This window comes from Mirounga leonina, unplaced genomic scaffold (assembly GCF_011800145.1).
Source record: "Mirounga leonina isolate KUSES-001 unplaced genomic scaffold, KU_Mleo_1.0 Mir_195, whole genome shotgun sequence".
NCBI classification, from domain to species: domain Eukaryota; kingdom Metazoa; phylum Chordata; class Mammalia; order Carnivora; family Phocidae; genus Mirounga; species Mirounga leonina.
Genome location: NW_023270490.1, coordinates 5,031,257 through 5,050,729, shown reverse-complemented (window position 1 = coordinate 5,050,729; position 19,473 = coordinate 5,031,257). Strand labels below are relative to the sequence as shown.

General features: G+C 41.1%; 1 protein-coding gene across 1 annotated transcript in view; it reads right to left on the bottom strand.

Annotated features, from left to right (window-relative positions):
• The window catches only part of DOK5 (docking protein 5), a 162,423-nt gene extending 144,673 nt beyond the window's left edge, over nucleotides 1-17,750 (bottom strand). Inside the window, exon 1 of the mRNA XM_035025425.1 lies at nucleotides 17,394-17,750. Within this exon, the coding sequence (XP_034881316.1) occupies nucleotides 17,394-17,459 (66 nt within the window). The 5' untranslated portion in view covers nucleotides 17,460-17,750. The remainder of the gene's footprint in view (nucleotides 1-17,393) is intronic.
• Between the last annotated feature and the right edge of the window lie 1,723 nt (nucleotides 17,751-19,473).

Here is a 19,473-nt window from a genome sequence, read left to right as displayed (position 1 = left end):
GTAAAATGTCCAATCTTCTTCACACATACTCTATCCTATATCCATCTCTCTCAAGTGGATTTAACTTTGGAAATTTATTTCTGTATGATAAAGAACTTTTTCTTTATGTGTAAAACTGTCAATCTCATTAAAAGGTAGCCCAGCAGTGTGAGGAAATGTACTTCTTTCTAAATCTTTAATCAATCTCGAAACATCTGCCAGTCAGCATATCTTCTATAACTCCCTCTATCTTACAAATGTTCCCCGGAAATTCACAGTTGCCCAATGAAATTGACAGTTATGAAAAAAAATCAAATTGTCTCCTCTCAGTGAGTGGGCTACTTGATGGCCAAACGCCCTGTTCAGGAATAAAGTAGGATCAAATCCACAGACAAAAGCATTTCTCTTCCTTCTGGCTACAAAGCTATAACCAGCGCTCTCCTTTTATGATGGGGTGAACAGGTACACAGGAAAAAGAACTGAAATCAGGACTTTCAGGCAAGAAAAGCCAAAGTAATGTGCATATAAATCTTGCCTACTGTTTATTTGGAGCTTCTTCCTCCAAGAAACAAAACAAAACAATCAAGGCTGATACTAATAATTTACGGAGTCCAGATTCAATGTAATAAAGTGGTTAAGGTATTTTCTTAATTCATTTATTAGCTGATTCTACTGAAGAGACTGGAGCATTTTAACAACCTAATAAATGAAATAAGCCACCAAACTTTTTATGAAAATTAAATTAACGAATCATTTAATTTTGAGAATAGGTAAAACACAGAGAGAATCCATGGGCCAACAAATCAAGCAAAAACATATTCTTGCAAAAGATCATGGAACCTTCTTTGGAAGGCTGAGCTAAAGCTGTGGATTTTCAATTATAAATCAGATTGTCGCAAGTTGAGTTTACTGGGAAGCAGATTCTAAGAAGGAGATTTGAATTCTGGAAGTTCAATGAGAAGGGCTCTCAAGAGCAACACCTAGGAGGGAGTCAAGGGTGCAAGTCAGCTGTGATGCACTCTCTACAATACCCTCTGAAGATCCACCATCCACCCAGAGTCAACCCAAACTGGGCAGCTCTAGAGTGTGGAAAGGGGTTTGGCTTTTGGCCAGGTAGCTAGCTCTCTTCAGCAGCAGCAGGGGGCTCGGCTGCAAGTTGTCAGTCTACACCACTCTGAGCACTCCCAGCTGGAGAAAGGAATGCTTCAGTTCCAAAAGGGGGCAAAGGGATGGGGAGGGAGATCTGGGAGGCCGGCTAAGATGCCCACTGCGCAGGTCTAACCCAATCCTGGGCAACCTTTCGGGATAGTTAGGCAATGGATGAAGTATCAAGCCCAATGGAAAGGTCAAATATGCCCAGATCATGATGGTATGAGAATCAGGGTCCTGCTAAGGCTCCCAACTGAAATGTGCAGGGGACTTGGATAAAGGCATGGAGGATTCGGCCCCTTCCCAGAAGGACTACTGATCAGTGAAGCACAACAGTAAAGAGCTTGGAGGAATTCTTTAATTCACTCATTCACTCACTCACTCACTCATTCATTCACCAGTTATAGAACTTCTATAATGGGAAAAAGCAAGGAGCCAGACATGGACAAGCTGTGCCTTTATGGCGCTCACAGACTAGTAAGGGTAAGATCATCAAAACAATATTCTCAAAACATGTATTTTGAAATAGCAATGAGTGTTATGAAGAAACATAAGGCAGCACTGTCCAACAGAATTCTCTACAGTGATGGAAATATTCTGTATCTGTACTGCCCAAGATGGTAGCCACTAATGAAATGTGGCTAGTGTGACTAAGGATTTGCATCTTTTAAATTTTTATTTAATTAATTTAAATGTAAAGGGATACATGTGGCAAGTGGCTCCTCCCACCACGGAGATGGGGGATGGTGTCATAGTGTCCGGCAGGGGGATGGGGGGGGAAGCATGTCTAAATCAAAGACATCCCAGCTGGGATTTTCAGGATGAGAAAAAAGTAGAGAAAGTAAAAGGAAGAGGAAGAACTTTCTAATCAATGAAACAACAGGCGTATGGGCAGTAATGAAGGAAAAAGCCTGGCCAGCGGAGCAACTAGAGAGGGCATATTTGCCTTGAGCATTGATTTGGGGGTGCACTGATCTGAACACTGATATGGGTGGTATGAGATACGGCGGGATCCAAATCACAGAGTGTCTTGAGTACATTACAGAATAATTATTTGTAAGGGGAAGGCATTTGAGAATATTTTAAAGTAGAGGTAGGGTAGGATTAGGTTTGATATTTTTTAGGTGATCAATTTCCAGTAAGCAGAACAGATTTGGGGAGTGGGAAACTGAGCTGAGGAATGGAGGCAGGAGAATATCCTTCAAGAGTTACACACACACACACACACACACACACACACACGTTAGGACTGGCAGAAACAAGTACTATACTCCTGAGCACTCTCAGTGGGAACATACCTGGTACAACCTCTTTGAAGGAAAATTGACTCTATTTATCAAAATTGTAAGGTACACCACTTTGTAAGAGAAACTCCTTTTTTCAGATTTACCTTAGAAACATTGTATCATGGATGCATACAGGTATGCACAAGGATGTTCACTGCTTTACTGTTTAATTAGTCAAAATGAGAAATTACCTTAAAGTGTCCACTAATAGCGTTAACTAAAGAAATTGTGAAACAGTGAAATAAATGAACAATGGGCATCCATAAAAAGTGCTGAAAAGTGCTCCAACATAAATTAGAAGAAAAAGGACAGGGTATACAACAACAATCCACAATATTAAAGATGAGCCCATATGTGCAAAACGACCTATACAGAAACACCTGCATTTTTATGTATGCCTATGCACACACATCTCTGCACATATAGACAAGAATCTGCCCAGAATGGCATACCTGGGAAGTGAGAGAAGTGTGGGGTGGGGGAGAAACTGCCTCTTCATTCTATTCTTTTTTGCGTTGTTTTATTTATTTGCCACATATATGTAATATAAAACACTAGTTAAAAAGAATTGATACATATACACACAGAGAGATTATTATAAAAGCAATCTTTTGTTGTAGAGTGGACTTCCTTCCTCCCTTTCCTTCCTTCTTTCCTTCCTTCCTTCCTTCCCTCCTTCCTTCCTTCCTTTCTTGCTAGATATTCAACTATCTTTTTGAAATTCGAGGTAAATAATAAATTTACAAAGTTATCTGGTTTGGTCTTGGGTCTGACCCAAAAAGCACAATAGAATCCAAGTTTTCTCTGCTATTTTTCACTCAGGAGGCCCTGGGAAGACCCACCTGGGACAAAACAGAATATTTCATGTGCTTGGACACGCTCTTCCCAGCCACAACTGCACTTCTGGCTCAGAGGTGGACAGGTGGTGAGACAGGAAGGCCAGACATTAATACCTCCGTCTTGCTGCAACGGAAGCTGAGGTGTGAGTTCAGTGACAAGCTCTGGTCACAGCAGATGGCCGGCAGCACCAGGACAAGGGCAAAAGAAAGGCCCTTTTTTTTTTATGCCAGCCAGGTTTTTCCCCTCCACATGTCTGGCCTGTGCCGAGGACTACCGTTTGGATCCTGCAAAACGGCTACAACCAAAAATCACGCAATGGAACTCCACAAAACTCTTGGAGTTTCTTGGGATTTATAAATACGTATATACATTATATGTTAGGGTTACTGTCTGCTTCATAATTTAATATGCCAAATGTTATTTCAGGGTTTCATTCATACTTAAATGTTTGCTGAACTCCTACTATGTGCCCAGAAATTATTTTAGCCACAGACAATTCTGCCATTTACAAAACTGAGAAGATTTTATCCTCTTGATGCTTAGAGGCAAGTGGGAAAAAAATGGGAGATAAAGAAATGAATAATTTAAAAAATAATTTAAAAAACAAAAAGGAGATGAGACCAAGAATACCTGAGGGGGGTGGGGGGCACTTTCTACTGGATGGTCAATAGTTCCCTGGGGAGGTGACTTTTGAGCTGATGACTGAAGTGAGAGCCAGCCACCAGGGAAGGGCATTACAGATGAAAGGAAGCAGTAAGTGAACAGGACCTGCATGACAAAGAGCTTGCCATGTGAGGAACAGAAAGGAGCTGGTGCATGGAGTTTAGAGAGAAAAGGAAAGAAGGAAAGAGAAGCTGGGGCGCCTGGGTGGCCCAGCTGGTGAAGTGTCCAACTCTTGGTTTCAGCTCAGGTCATGATCTCCCGGTCCTGGGATCCAGCCCTGGATCGGGCTCTGCATTTGGTGGGGGGCTGGGAGGATGTCTGCTTGTCTTCCTCTCTCTCTGCCCCTCCCCCTACTCATGCTCTCTTTCTAAAATAAAATAAATAAATCTTTAAAAAAAAAAGATTAAGAGAAGCTCAAGATAGTGCATTAAACAAGGCCTTGTGGTTCTTAATATCTAGGAACCACATAAACGGAATATGCAGAAATTGCATCTAGCTATCAGTAAAAAGATGCATCTCATCCCGCCTCCCAGCCAGACCCACTTGAAGCATCTTACAAGACTTGACCAGGTTAATAAAAATGTTAACCACATTAATCAATATATATGGGCTGCATTAGTCAATATTTATTTATTTGATTCAGTAAACATCTTTTTACCCAATAGATATTAACCAAATTTTCAGTTTTTTTAAAAAAGATTTTTATTTATTTATTGAGAGAGAGAGAATGATAGAGAGAGAGCATGAGAGGGTGGAGGGTCAGAGGGAGAAGCAGACTCCCTGCTGAGCAGGGAGCCCGATGCAGGACTCGATCCTGGGACTCCAGGATCATGACGTGAGCCGAAGGCAGTCGCTTAACCAACTGAGCCACCCAGGCGCCCTCAGTTTTATAATTTTATTTTTAGAATAAAACTTAAAAACACAGCCACAGTTAACATTTGATTTATTGTATCTTCTAAGTGAAAGACTTCTGCATAGCATTTCCCAGGAAGGTGCTTTTCTTAAAAAGTAAATCATCTCTTCCGTGTTTCTAAATCCTAGTAATAACTACTTCTTAAGTTGAATGTTACCCTAAAAAGAAAAAAGACTACAAAACTGAAAAGATTCTAATTATAAAATTGCCAAGAGCTCAATCTCAGACTGGAGAGAATCTATACAAATGGGTCCATCTCTCACCTGCTGGACTAGCAAAACCTTGAAAAGGCTCTCGAAGCATACTTGTGCAAGATGAGAGGAACCAGACATTCTCACGGATGGCAGGGCAACCTCGATAAAACTTTACGTGTAAATACACTTTGGACACTGAGTCCCACTTCTAGGAATTCATTTATCAGTAAGCTCACCACTGGGTGAGAGAAGAGGTCATCCATGGCACCTCTTGTCACAGAGAAGAAAAAGAATTACTCAAACGTTCCACAACAGATATGCAGCTTGGATTCAAACTCAGGCTCTGCTGTACACCAGCTACGTGAATTGGACAAAAACTTACCCTCTCAGGCACTCGGTCTTGTGATCTGTAAAATGGGCACAAAAACACCTACTTCATGCCCACCTTTAACAACAGACAAAAGGAAGGAAGGAAAGAAGAATGAATAATCAAAGAAATGTACAGAATTTATTTATACACTGGAATCCTAATTATTGACAAGCATGATATATTACTGAACAAGAAAACCACACCACAGAAGAGTATATAATTATATATTGCACACATGTGCACACACACAAAACTAGATATACATAGACCATTCTGGAATATTCATAGTGGTTGCTTCTGGGAACTAGATTCCTGGGAATGAAGTTGAAAGGAAATCTTACTGTTCAATGTTTAAACTTTGTACTTTCAAATCTGTACCAAATATACATATTACCTACCACAAGAAGAAATCAAATAAGATTTAATTTTAAGGGGGTCAATCTAAACCTCCAGCATTAATTGCTATATTCCCTGATACTCACTTTGCAGGTTACATACCAACAGCAATTACAAGAAATTCTAGAACAGTCGGCCACTCAAGTACAAAATCTACAACAAAATTAAGTGGGATATAATTTGAATATCTCATTCTATTATCCTGACCTGCAGCAAAATCATTCGTTCATTTGGTAAACAAATATTGAACATTTACTATGGGCAGAGAGCTGGGGGATACAGAGTGAACAAGGTAGCTAAGGTCTTTGGCCACCTAAAACTTACACCCTTGTAGGAGAAGAAATAACCTACAAAAATATGAAGAAAAACATCTGGCACAAAAGTTAAGAAAATCTAAAAATCCTATGCGTACTCTTAAATTAGAACGAAGTTCTAGAGGGATGTGAGGAGAAGACTTTTTAGATGTGATGGTCCTGGCAGGCTGTTCTGAGACAGGAATTTTGAAGTTAAAATCTGGAGACCAAGAGAGAACCAGGCAGGAGAAAATCAGAGGGAAGAAGAGCCATTAATGGAGATCTATTCAAACTGATGAAGACCTCTCAGGGCAAACTCCCCGGGAAATGTTCCTTTCAAACCTCACTTCACACATTTTCCATCTGAATTCATGGATGTTGAGAACTAGACTAGTTTCATAACATCTAGATTTGGGGCCAATGTTGCTAGAATACAACTCGGGCTTAAAAAGTGGTTCTTTTGCAAATTAGCCAAAGTATCTGCATATTTACAGACGGAAACCTGGAGCCCTAAAGAAATTGTTCATCATATGAAGAGTTAATTTTGCTATAGGATTCAAAGAGGCATGATTTCTTGAAGGTTTTTAAAATAAATTTCTTTTACTGAGTTAATGTGTGGCTTTAAGATAATAAAATGCATTTTAAGACTTTAATTGCTTTCCTAAGCAGTGAAACTTGTATTAAGGAAAAGCTCTGAACTCAAACTAGTGTTTTAATTTAATTTGAGTTAGTCCATTCATAAGACAGACTTCTTTTTCTTTCTGTTAACCACTAAAGTAGTCATTGTAAACATGAGTGGAGAGAAGACAAAATCAAGGTTTGGGCAAATCTGAGATAAATTTGTGGGGGGGGCGGTTAGGGTGAGAAGTGACATATACACTATGGTGATATCAGATGGAAGTTTCTTAAGAGGATGGTATTGAATACATGGGATATTTTTTCTTAGGACCCAATTTTTAAGATATTTGTATAAAATCAAGCCATATGGCCAGTATAAGTTTTACATGTAAGGGTTATAAAAACTATGGACTCTGAGAAACAAACTGAGGGTTCTAGAGGGGAGGGGGTGGGGGGATGGGTTAGCCTGGTGATGGGTATTAAGGAGGGCACGTATTGAATGGAGCACTGGGTGTTATACACAAACAATGAATCATGGAACACTACATCAAAAACTAATGATGTAATGTATGGTGATTAACATAACATAAAAAAAAAAAAACCTACTTAAGAAGAGAAGTACAATAGTGGTGAGTCTCCCAAGCTTAGTCATGCATAGGCCACCATTTGGATTTGTGCCATACTGAGTTCCACCACCTACCTTCCTACTTTTTGCCACTCTGTGGTATATTGCACTATGAGTTAGTCATCCATTAAATAACTTTACTTTTTAAATTAAATAAGCTTATTTAAAGAGGAAGCTACACATTTTTATCTTAAATGGAAAACCAGTATCACTTGAAGGTAAATGTAAAATTTAATGCAATATAAAGTTAATGAATACAATAAAACATAAGATTGTTACCTGAAACCTCTGCATCTAAGTAGGGTTTTCTCCCTATTAAAAGGCCTTCAGGGAGTGCCTGGCTGGCTCAGTAGATAAAGCATGTGACTCTTGATCTCGGGGTTGTAAGTTCGAGCCCCATGTTGGGTACAGACATTACATAAAATAAAATCTTTAAAAAATAAAAATAAAATAAATAAAATAAAAAAGTAAAAGGACTTCAGGGCATCAGTTCTTTAAGATAAGTTGATTAAGAAGTAGCATTTTTCTTAGGATTCAATGTTACTGACCTCCCTAATAATTATTTTCTCTCAGGTTATATAATTCCCACATTTGGGGGCCACTACTAGAGTTAATAGGCAAAAATACTGTGGTCAGTCTTTTAATCAAAGGTCTGCTATTTGGACCAATATATTTATTTAACTCTATATTTTCTAATACGATGTTTCATGAGTGGCTCCTAAATAAGTCCCATATTACAAAAATGTATTACTAAAGTTAACAGCAAGAGGAAAATAAAATGTCTTCTGTTTTTCATTACCAAAGCCATGAATCTTCTGCTGAGATGAGTGAATTAAGTTTTAGCAGCTTATTTTTCTTACAATGAACAACAAATATCACCTCAATCTCTCGACAATAAAAAAATAAAAATAAACATTATCACCATTCATTAAGTTCCTACAACTACGAGTCAGGCATAGGATTAAGAATTTGATATACTTATCCCTTATAAGAAGTATATTACTATCCTCATTTTTGTACGTGATGAAGCAAAATTTCAGAAAGAATAGGCAATTTCCTCAAAGCCATAGAGTCAGTAAGTGGTCAAGTTGAGATCCAAGCTAAAGTGTCAGTCTCAAGTATATGCCATTTCCACCACGGAAAAAATAACGCCATCAATTCAGTTATGAAGGAAAGAAAGGAAGAAAGGAAGGAAGAAAAAAAGGAAAGGAGGGAGGAAGGAAGGAAGGAAGAGCGTATCCCAGCAAGATTTGTGGTAGCTACAGTCAAAATTATTCTAAATTTCATATCAAAAGGCAAAGGAACTAGAATATCTAAAACAATTTTGAAAAAGAAAAATAAAGTGGGCAGAATCAGCCTACCCTGTTTCAAGAGTTATTGTATAGCTATACATATAGACACATACAGACATACCGCTATATGTATTTGGGCACACAAAGCAATGGAACAGAATAAAGGACCTAAGAACAGAAACACATAAATATGGTCAATGGAGAAAAGACAGCCTTTCCACAAACGGTGCTGCAGCAATTGGCCATCCATAGGCAAAAAATGAATCTAGACCTAAATGCGCAACTTACACAAATATTAACTCAAGGGGCGCCTGGGTGGCTCAGTTGGTTGGGCGACTGCCTTCGGCTCAGGTCATGATCCTGGAGTCCTGGGATCGAGTCCCGCATCGGGCTCCCTGCTTGGTGGGGAGTCTGCTTCTCCCTCTGACCCTTCTCCCTCTCATGCTCTCTGTCTCTCATTCTCTCAAATAAATAAATAAAATCTTGAAAAAAAAAATTAACTCAAAATGGATCATGGGCTTAAAGGTTAAAGGTAATACCCTAAAACATCTAGAAAAAAACACTGGGAATCTTGAGCTGGGCAAAGTGTTAGTACCAAAAGCATGATCCACAAATGCCAAAAAGAAATAAATTGGATTTCATCACACTTAAAAACCTTTGTTCTGTGAAAGACCTTGTTGAGAAGATAGGAAATACAAGCTACCTACTGAGAGGAAACATTTAAGAACCACATGTCTGAAAGGATTGAGATCTAGAATATATAAAGAACATTCAAAATGCAACAGTCAAAAAACAGACAACCCAATTAGAAAATGGGCAAAAGATATGAACAGGTATTTTATCAAAATGCATGTCCAGATGGCAAATAAGACATGAAAAGATGCTCAACATTGCTACCCAATACGAAAATGTAAACCAAAACCACAATGAGCTATCACCACACATACGTCAGAATGTCTAAAATAAAAAATAGTGAGGACACCAAAACCTGGTGACAACATGAAATGCTAGCATGGACACAGAGAAACTGGATCATATGTTGCCGGTGTGAGGATAAAACGGTACAAACACTGTGAAAAGCAGTTGGGCAGTTTCTTTAAAAAACTAGACTTGCAAATACCAGTACCACCCAACAGTGGCACTCCTGGGCATTTACCTAGAGGTCTGAAAACCTATATTCCTTCAAAGATCTGTACACAACATTTATATCTGCTTTCTCTGTAACAGCCCCAAAATGGAAATCACCCTAAATGTCCTTCAATAGATGAATGGCTAAGCAAACTATGGTCCATCCATTCCATGGGACACTATTTAACAGTAAAAGAAGAAATGAACCATGATACCCACAACAATCACGACAATTCCAGAGAATTATGCTGAGTTAAAAAAAAGGGAAAAAAAGAAAACCCAAATCCCAAAAGGTTCCATTTATATAATATTCTCAAAATGATAAAATTACAGAAATGAAAAACAGATTAGTGGTTGTCAGGGCTTTAGGACTGTAGGAGGGGGAGCAGTAGGGGAAGCTATAAAAGAACAACAGGAAGGACCCTATGGTGAGGGAATATTCTGTCTCTTGATTGTATACCAATGTCAGTATCTTGGTTGCAATACTGTACTATATACTTGAAGAATATTATCATTGGGAGAAACTGGGTATTAGAGACCTCTCTGCATTATTTCTTATAACTGCATGTGACTCTACTAGTATCTAAAAATAAAAAAAATCATTTAAAAATGAGACAGTGGTTTTTAATCTTTTGGAAGTTGTAGAGGGTGGGAGGTGAAAGGCCTGGGGGCAGGGTGGTCCAGACCTCTACAAGAATCTGATAAAAGCTATAAAGCATCACCCCAGAAAGGTCACCTGCATTCTATCCCCAGAGCCTACTTGAAGGACTCCACTCAAGAACATAATACACACAAGCTAACATTTATGTTCTCTGGGAACCAGGGCATGAAGAGAGACTTATTTTACTGCTAGTAAAATAAAGACAGCCCCCCAACTGCTTGGCAAAGATCAGATTCCAGATACTTATTCAAAATTTAGCCATCTGCATCCTAGAAAGAAGCTATTTTAAAACTTCAACATTCACACATATCTGTGGCATTTCTAAACTCACAATTTCATTTTGAATTTCAAAGGAACAGGGGTTGCAGGAGGGAGGCATCATAATCTCTTCCTGGTTTAGAATCTCCAAAGGCTTAATTTCCACCCAACTGGCATCAAATTCCTGGAGTTAAGAGGAAAATCAAATTTGACCTTCCTCATTTCACAAAAACGGAACAAGGAGATTTCTGCAGAAATCTTTGCACTTCAATATTTTATCTGTTACTCAGACTAATTCACCCTTAAGTATAGGGAATATATTAATCTCATGTTAACAATACAAGTCCAACAACAGACTGTCAATTCCTTGAGGGCCGTGACTGGACCTGTCTTATTTAAGGTGGTTTACCCTGATCTTATACTAGCACGCACTCAAGAAATATTTGATGAATGATAAAACAAATGAAAGCAAATATAGCCCAAATGAAAACTAAATTCTTAAAATATCCAAGATAATGATTTCTCATAAAAATTACAAAGCTGCTTAAGAAATAAATATTTCTAGTCAATGAATGAATATGACTAAAAAAATATAGCAGATATGGGGCAAAATATGGCAGATATGGGGAAAATCATCCCATCAGTAATTTTGTTTATGTTTACACACAAAATCACTAAATTGGCCATTCTTTGCTTAAGTTGGTTTTGGGGAGGATGATTAAAAGCATAAAAAATCATACACAATTAATCATAACATCCACAAAGGCCATCAAATAAAGATGACTAAAATACCAGCTGAAAAGCCCTTCTGACACAGAAACTGGAGAAGTCGATTCATCTGGGGGCAAAAATCGCTGAGTGGTCTTGACATAGGCATGTGTATTCAGTCTACATGATCATCAATTTCACCACTGCAAAGTTATCTCCAAAGCCTCTTTCTCTTGAGGATGAAAAACAGTGCTCCATGTATCTTACTGAATGGTTGAATTTTGATGTTAGGACTATAACTTTGTCGAGGTACTGTAAAAACCGTGGATCATCTATGGATCCTGAAACCCTAAAGGCACTATTATAGCTGCTTTGGCATAATGGGTCAGGTCAAACAGGGAAACAAAGGAGTGAGAAAATATTTCTGCCTAAATTCGGGCCATTAACTAACCAATTTTTCAAATCCATTCTCTACCACCCAAGAGAAAGACCCCCAAATTAACAGAAATACCTCCTAGTCTGATGCGCTCATTCAAACTGAAGTTTCATGGAGGTGAGTTTCTTCGTCTCTGATTATCTTTGTCATTTATCCCAGGGTCATGAAAAAGCTTACAAAGGCAAATATTCTTTCTAGACCTAGCATTATTGTCAAGCAATAGTTGCATTTATATATCAATTACTGCATGTGTATTGTTTGTTTTCCTAACTAAACAGCAAGTTCTTTGAGGATGAGAGTTATTGCAGTAGAGCCTCTATGCTAGGCTCTAGGCTCTATGCAGCCTGGGTTAATACCACTAACACTTCTTACTTTGGACAGAGGGTCTATACCATTCCCTGAAGCCATTCTTCCCTATTACTTGGGACCTCCATGAAAACTTCAGTTTGCAGTGTTTTCTGACAACTATGTAATCAGCCTCTTTCATTTATATAAATCAATCCCATCTTAAGAAGAGCTCTGGGGGCTCTTTTTGCCCCCAGATGAATCGACTTCTCCAGTTTCTGTGTCAGAAGGGCTTTTCAGCTGGTATTTTAGTCATCTTTATTTGATGGCCTTTGTGGATGTTATGATTAATTGTGTATGATTTTTTATGCTATTGCAGTAGAAGCAGTCAACGTAATAGCCACCTAAGCATCATCATCCCTAACAGCCCTGGTAGTGAGAAATGGCAGTAATGAACATTAATTAGGTTTCCAATGTGTCAGGCATTGTGTGGAGCCCTTTGTGAGGATCATATATTAGGTGGGTACCACGAGTCTCCTTATTTTTACGGAAGACCGATGCTTACAAATGTTAAGGAACTCACCAAAAAAGCCACAGAACCAGTCGCTGACCTGGGATTTTAAGTCTCATGTCAGAGTGTATGCTCTTAAACCAGTTCACAGTGATGCATCCATTCATTCATTCAAGAAGTCTTCATCAGGAAGACTGTCGATGAAGTGCTGGGCACTATTCCAGCACTGGGGTTCAGCTATAATTAAAAGAGAAGTCACAGACCCCATGGAGCCTCATGTGCTATTTGGAGGATACAGACACTCAACATGTAAAACAAACAGACCAGTACGTGAGGGGATGATAAGTCTAGAGAGAAGAAATGGAAGGGATGTGGGGGAGGAGAAATAGAAGAAGATATGGGGGAGGAGGCAAGAAATAAAATTAAGTATCTGGAAGGCCTCAGGGAGCAGGTGGCATTTGAAGAAAGACTGAAGGAGATGAGGGAGCCAGCTGGGAAGAAATACTGGGGATAACAGCATTCCAAGCAGACAGAACAGCAAGAGAAAAGGTTCTGAGTCAGCAGGGGGCCTCTGAGCCCATCTAAGGCTCTTCCCCTGAATTGCATGGAAAGGCATTGGTGGTTTGAACAGCCAGGGGGACAAATTAGGAGATATTTTTTAATATTATAAGGAGGAGATGATGGGGACTTGGGCCAGGATGGTAGTGGCACATAGTATGAAAGACAGATTGTAGATATATTTCAAAGATAGAGCCCATAGGATCTTGTGATGGATTGGTTGTGGGGAGACAGACAAGAGCAGATAGAAATGCAACAGAGGTTTGGGGCGCCTGGGTGGCTCAGTTGGTTAAGCGACTGCCTTCGGCTCAGGTCATGATCCTGGAGTCCCGGGATCGAGTCCCGCATCGGGCTCCCTACTCGGCGGGGAGTCTGCTTCTCCCTCTGCCCTCTTCCCTCTCGTGCTCTCTGTCTCTCATTCTCTCTCTCTCAAATAAATAAATAAAATCTTAAAAAAAAAAAAAAGATTGTTTAAAAAAAAAAAAAAGAAATGCAACAGAGGTTTGTTTGCTGTTTTTTTGCTTGCCTGATTAATTTTTACCAGGGCAATTAAAATGTTGGGACCTCTAGTGGCCAAGATGCAGACTCCAGGAGAAGCTGGTTTGGAAGAAACAATCAAGGGTTTGGATGCATTAAGTTTGAGACTCTTAGTCATCCAGATGGGGATGCAGGCTAGACTGGAGAAGAGGCCCTTGATGTACAAGAGCATCATGATGTGATTTAAAGGCGAGTAATCGAGAGACTGCATGTAGATTAAGTGAATAGCTCTGAATTTAAACTCCGAGGCATGCAGGGCAATTATCGATTGGAAATTCTCTTTGTTGCAAAGGAAGAAACCAAGTGAGGACAGTTATATGACACCATGTAAGCCATACACTCAGGTTAATGATGTGCAAATCGCCTGATTCACCATCTCTCTAAGAAAACATTTTTAGTGTCTTTTGTGGATTAGCCAGATAATTAGAGACAATCGCCTCCTTTCCTCCCTCCCCAAGCCCCCCAAATTGTGGCACTGACATTTCTGAACAAACACTTTATCCAGGATGCAGCTTGAGACCTCCATGAACCATTGGAGCTCAAGCTGGAGAAGGCAGATGTAAAGGTACTGAGACTTTTGAGTTAAAGGAGTTGAATTTCATTAAGCCTTTTGATGTTTACAGAAAAGAGTAAGTCTGGATGGAAAATGATTGCTTAATTGCTTGAACTATATAGGATCTCAACTAAAAGTGACCATTTATCTTTGATTCATGTGAATGGAGCTAGTCTTAAAATGTCTCATGTCCCACTGTAAAATCACTTAAATGTATAGAATTTGTAAAAACTTCACTCAATGAAAACATCTAGATCTGAAAAGCCACTATGCCATTGGACACTTCTGGACAGAAAGATATCTATAATCCCCATATCCTTCCACCAATCCTCACTCACCTTTGATTATACCAAACAAATAATACAATCAGAATCAATGTTATGCTTTCATTACATATTCACAGATATTATCTTAGTCAATACTTCCAACATCATGAAATAGTGTTCACTGTACAGAGTAGAAAACTGAGGCCAAGAGAGGTCAAGGTCATGGAGCTCATGAGTAATAGAAGCAGAATTGGCTCTTTCCTCCTTTTCCAAATCTGAGGGAGCATTCCTTGTCACAGCAGCTGCTTACCATGAAATGTTGTTTTCTTGTTTAATTATAAACCCCCCCAAACATGGTTCTAATCCACAGCCACTTGTCTGGATTCCATATATAAAACAACTCTGTCATATTAGTTCCTCAAGAGGCTTATGAACTGCAAAGTCACACATCACCCTGTAGTTCAATGTGCACGTATGAGTGCCTACTTTGAACAGAAGTCATGCCGGAGCCCTGGCTGAAACTTACACAAGGCACATGCTGTTCTAGGCTCTATGCAGCCTGGGTTAATACCACTAACACTTCTTACTTTGGACAGAGGGTCTATACCATTCCCTGAAGCCATTCTTCCCTATCACTTGGGACCTCCATGAAAACTTCAGTTTGCAGTGTTTTCTGACAACTATGTAATCAGCCTCTTTCATTTATATAAATCAATCACATCTTAAGAAGACTTTTAAAAAATTAACTGGTGATAAAACCAGTATTAATAAATAAGACCAGATTTTACTGATTATGTCTTTGACCCTTCTCTCCATGAACAATAACCATCATTCTATAGATATTCTAAAATCTGCCTGAGTAGTAATGCAGACAAGATGAATAAATCCTGAGAAAGTAGACTGCTCACTGGCATCCAATATACAATATGTACAATATAAAATGAATACAAACTAAACTAAATTTCCTTTCCTTCTGCTTCAAATACCTGTCTGTAAACATTGGCACACATATAGGACCATATTATGTCAGCTGTAATAATATAGAAAAATAATCTTCATTACCATAAACTAGAAAGTCATGGTAACTAGTCTTTCAAAAAAATCACCAAGTGTCACAATTTGGCATACACTCCAATCCTTATGAATAATTCACATTTTGTGCATTAATAATGCATGTCTTCTTCCTATTGGAATGCTCCCTAACACAGAATGGATTTCTCTTATCAATTTCCTCAACTGACATGATGGAGTAAATCTAAAATTAGAATGGTGTTTTTAATGCTCCCTTTAAAACTGTAACAACTCAGCTGGCCCTTAAGATTATCAAAAACATAAAGCTCCTGTTATTTCTTGCCCTTTGCATGGGTGTCACTAGGTTAAGTACCCTAACAATAGTTACTCCTGCCGATGAGAAGAGTATGTGCATGGCGGAAAAGATCAAAGAAACTTGCACAGGGCTGATAGGGATTGGTTAGTTCTGTTACAGTTCTTCCTAATTATATATGTATATATTCACAGTAACACGGGACATAATTGCTAAAACATGGTAACCAGCAGGGAAAAAAAGAAAGAAAGCAAGCAAAGGGTCAAAACAAATCAGGCAAGAGTTTCTAATAATTACAGATGTTTCCTCTCATCCTCCCTAGCTGGTTACCACTGTGAAATCTCTTTTCAATTTTCAGTAAAATTATCTAGCACATAAAAAAGTACAAAGACCAAGGAAGAGAAAGGTGCCAATGACACGTTATTTGTGGGGAAAGACATTCAATTTATCACTGTAACTATACTCCCAGTGTGGTCATTGCACACCATTGCTGATATTATTTCAGACATTACTAAACTTTCTGCCCAACCCCAACATCCAAACACACCCACTAAACAAAAACAGCAACAATATTTGACACAAAGCAAAGAGAAATGAGGTAGGTTGGAATCTGGGGGGAAAAAAATCAGTCCAGTATCATCCCCTTCTCTGGAGAATTCCTTCACCATCACTCCATCTCAAAGAGAAGCTGCATGAGTTCTGTCTGAAGTCCTATCAATGAATAGCAAAGGGAAAGGGGGCAAAAGAGAGCCATCCCTATGCCAACATCTGTCCCCTACAAGTACCCTCAGGCTCATTCATTCTTTCTTGTGGTTCATATTTAGGGAGCACCTGCTCTGTGCCAGGTATTATGTTCCACCCTAAATAATCTTCCATTGGGTTTCCAATGTGTATTCCAGCAACAGAAATCCACCACCCGGGATAAGGAAGAGAGAAAATTCAGATTCGGGTATCCACCCCAAGTTGGCCTGGCCAGAGGCCAGCACACACCGCCTTAGCCAACACCTGGGACAGCGGTGGGTCATTGTCCAGGATTCGATGCCCAAAGAGACCTTCCGCTTGGCAGCAGTGTCTCCCTGGGGTCAGGGGGTCACTGACCTTGTTCACACCGAGAGCGCCTGCCCTCTTCCTCAGCTAGCCTCCCACCCCCTGGAAAAGTTAAGTTGGCAGCGAGTGGGAAGAGGGGCACCAGGGGCATCCTGCAGGCTCAGCACCCCCAGCCGGCTTTCTCAGCTCCAACTCCCTTGGCTACCGAGAAATATTTATTTCCAGTCGATGCGCTCCAGTGGCTACTGAAGCCGAACACGCGGCCACCATCAGAAAGCCAAGTCATCCGAGAGATAAAGATAGATCCATTACATACCTAGACCCGGCTTTACAAAAGGGGCAGCCGCAGGCGAGTGTGAATTTCGGCTGAGAAAGCCACAGAGCAATTCACCAGCGCGCAGCCGGGGAATCTCCTGCCAGCCTCCAGGGATGCTGGCGAAGGATGAAGACAATTGAACGCACGAACAGGGAAAAAAAAAAAAAAAAAAAAGGATCATACTTACCCCTAGGCGTCTGCTCCGGATCCTCACGTACCCTTGTTTCACTATGTCATTAAAATTGGAAGCCATCCCGGACAGCCGGTGACCCCCCTCACCCGAGCACCCGCACCCGAAGTGGCTTTGGGGAGGGTTAAGGGCAGGGTCAGGAGAAAGTTGAAAAGGCGAAGCTGCTTCGGCTGCGGCTCGGCGCGGCTTTAGAAGGCGCACATCACTTTGTCCCCCAAACCCCTGAAAGTGGGCGGCCGGCTGGCAGCCACTTTGGGGGAGCGCGGAGAGCGCAGCGCAGCGCCGCGAGGCGAGGCTGGAGCGCCGCCGTCAGCTGACTCATCAGCCAGCCTGCCAGGAGGAGGAGCGGCGGCTGCTCAGGGCTGCAGCCCTGCCTCTTCCCGGGGCCCGGCAGGGGGGGGGGGGGGGGGGGGGAGGTAGGGCAGGAGGAGGAGGAGGTAGAGGGAAGAGAAGGACGACCGCGGAGTGGTGGGAGCCGCCGCCACCCGGCCCTGCCGAGGTGGAGGAGCCGCGCGGGTCCCAGTGCCCGGCTGCGGCCACCCGAGGGCGGCCACCCCTGAACGCGCTCGCACCCCTCCCCTCCCCTCCGCTCCCGCCCACCCTGCCCGACCCGCCTCCCCTTCCGATGCCTCCCCTCCTCCAGGACCCCGGGCGCGCCCCAGCCCGCCCCCGCACCTCGCCGACAGCCTGCCGAGATAGCGCGCCCTCTCTTCTCGCTCTGGCGGCTGATTTTAGGAGGAGAAGAAATTTCACTTTTTCACAGCCACCGCCTACCCCGCCTCTCCCTTCAGCCCCATCTCTTTTGAAGGGCCGATTTTTACCTCTGTTGTGCGGGTGTCCGGGGAGGCGGTGTTGCCATGGTTTGCCTTGACCTTGGCATAGGAGGGGAGGGAAATTGCCCTGGCTTAAGCTACATAAGAGCTTCCTCCGGTTTCCTTGGCATCCTGGACCCAGCCTTCGGTGGTATCATTTGCTACATTTTCCTTGTTTGAGCTTGTCTTTCCCGCCCGAATGGAAGTTTCCCAGGGGCTAACCCTTGGCCTCATTAATATGTGTACCCCCAAAGCCTAGTCCGTAGCAGGTGCTTGATAAATTCTCAGTGCCCGTCAAAGCTCTAAGCCGCATGCACGGATTAACTCACTTAAACTCCCCTGTACCTATGAGATACGTCTTCCCTTATGTAAATACCAGGCCCATATTTATACCCCAGTAGCCTAGCAATGGAGCTCTCAGAACCATTAAGGGATACTGCCTATAGAATAAGACGAAAAGGGGAACAGATTTTGCACTCACTGCCCCTGAATGCACTACCCTCCTGAAGCATGCTTGAGTTGATACCCACTGACATTTATTGGGCACCAGGCTGCCAGACATGGTCCTAATACTGTTAAAGGAATAATGAGATACCTACTATCCCGCACATTTACCAATGAGATACTACTATCGCGCACATGGAAACTGAAGCTCCAACAAATTGAGACTTGCCCCAGGTACCACAGGACAGGGACTGAAGGGAGATATGTGTGATACCAGCTTTGTCCCATAGCCCTTCTGAAGAGCAGACGTCATGAGGGAGGGAGCTTCCTTCCTTTCCAAGGAAGATCTTTCTAATCATTTGCCCTGTCTGCAAAGGCACAAAGACAGCATCAGAAATGGACAGTTCTTGTTCACGGGAGGTGACCAAACCAAGGCTGGATGACCTGTGGTCAGAGCTATGGAGAACAAAGTTCATTTATTGAGTGGACTATTTGACCTGATGAGATTTGAAGACCTTTCAACTCTAAGATTGTATCAATCTTGCCTTTCTGGCCAGGAACGCTAGCTTTTAGTCACTTTGGTTTGGTACGTGTCAGATAAAAAAGAGAATCACCCAAGAATGTGTCGTAGGAGGACTGAGACAATCAAAAGGCAAATATTCTGGAAGGAGAATGCTTTTTGCTATCTAGTAAATCATTAGCTCTGTCATTGTGTTGCCATTTGATATAAATGATGTTTTAAGTTTAAATCTCTCACCAAAGAAGGATGAAATAAAATCATTTGATTAGTTCTTTTTGAAGGCTTAGAACTTAAAAAAATA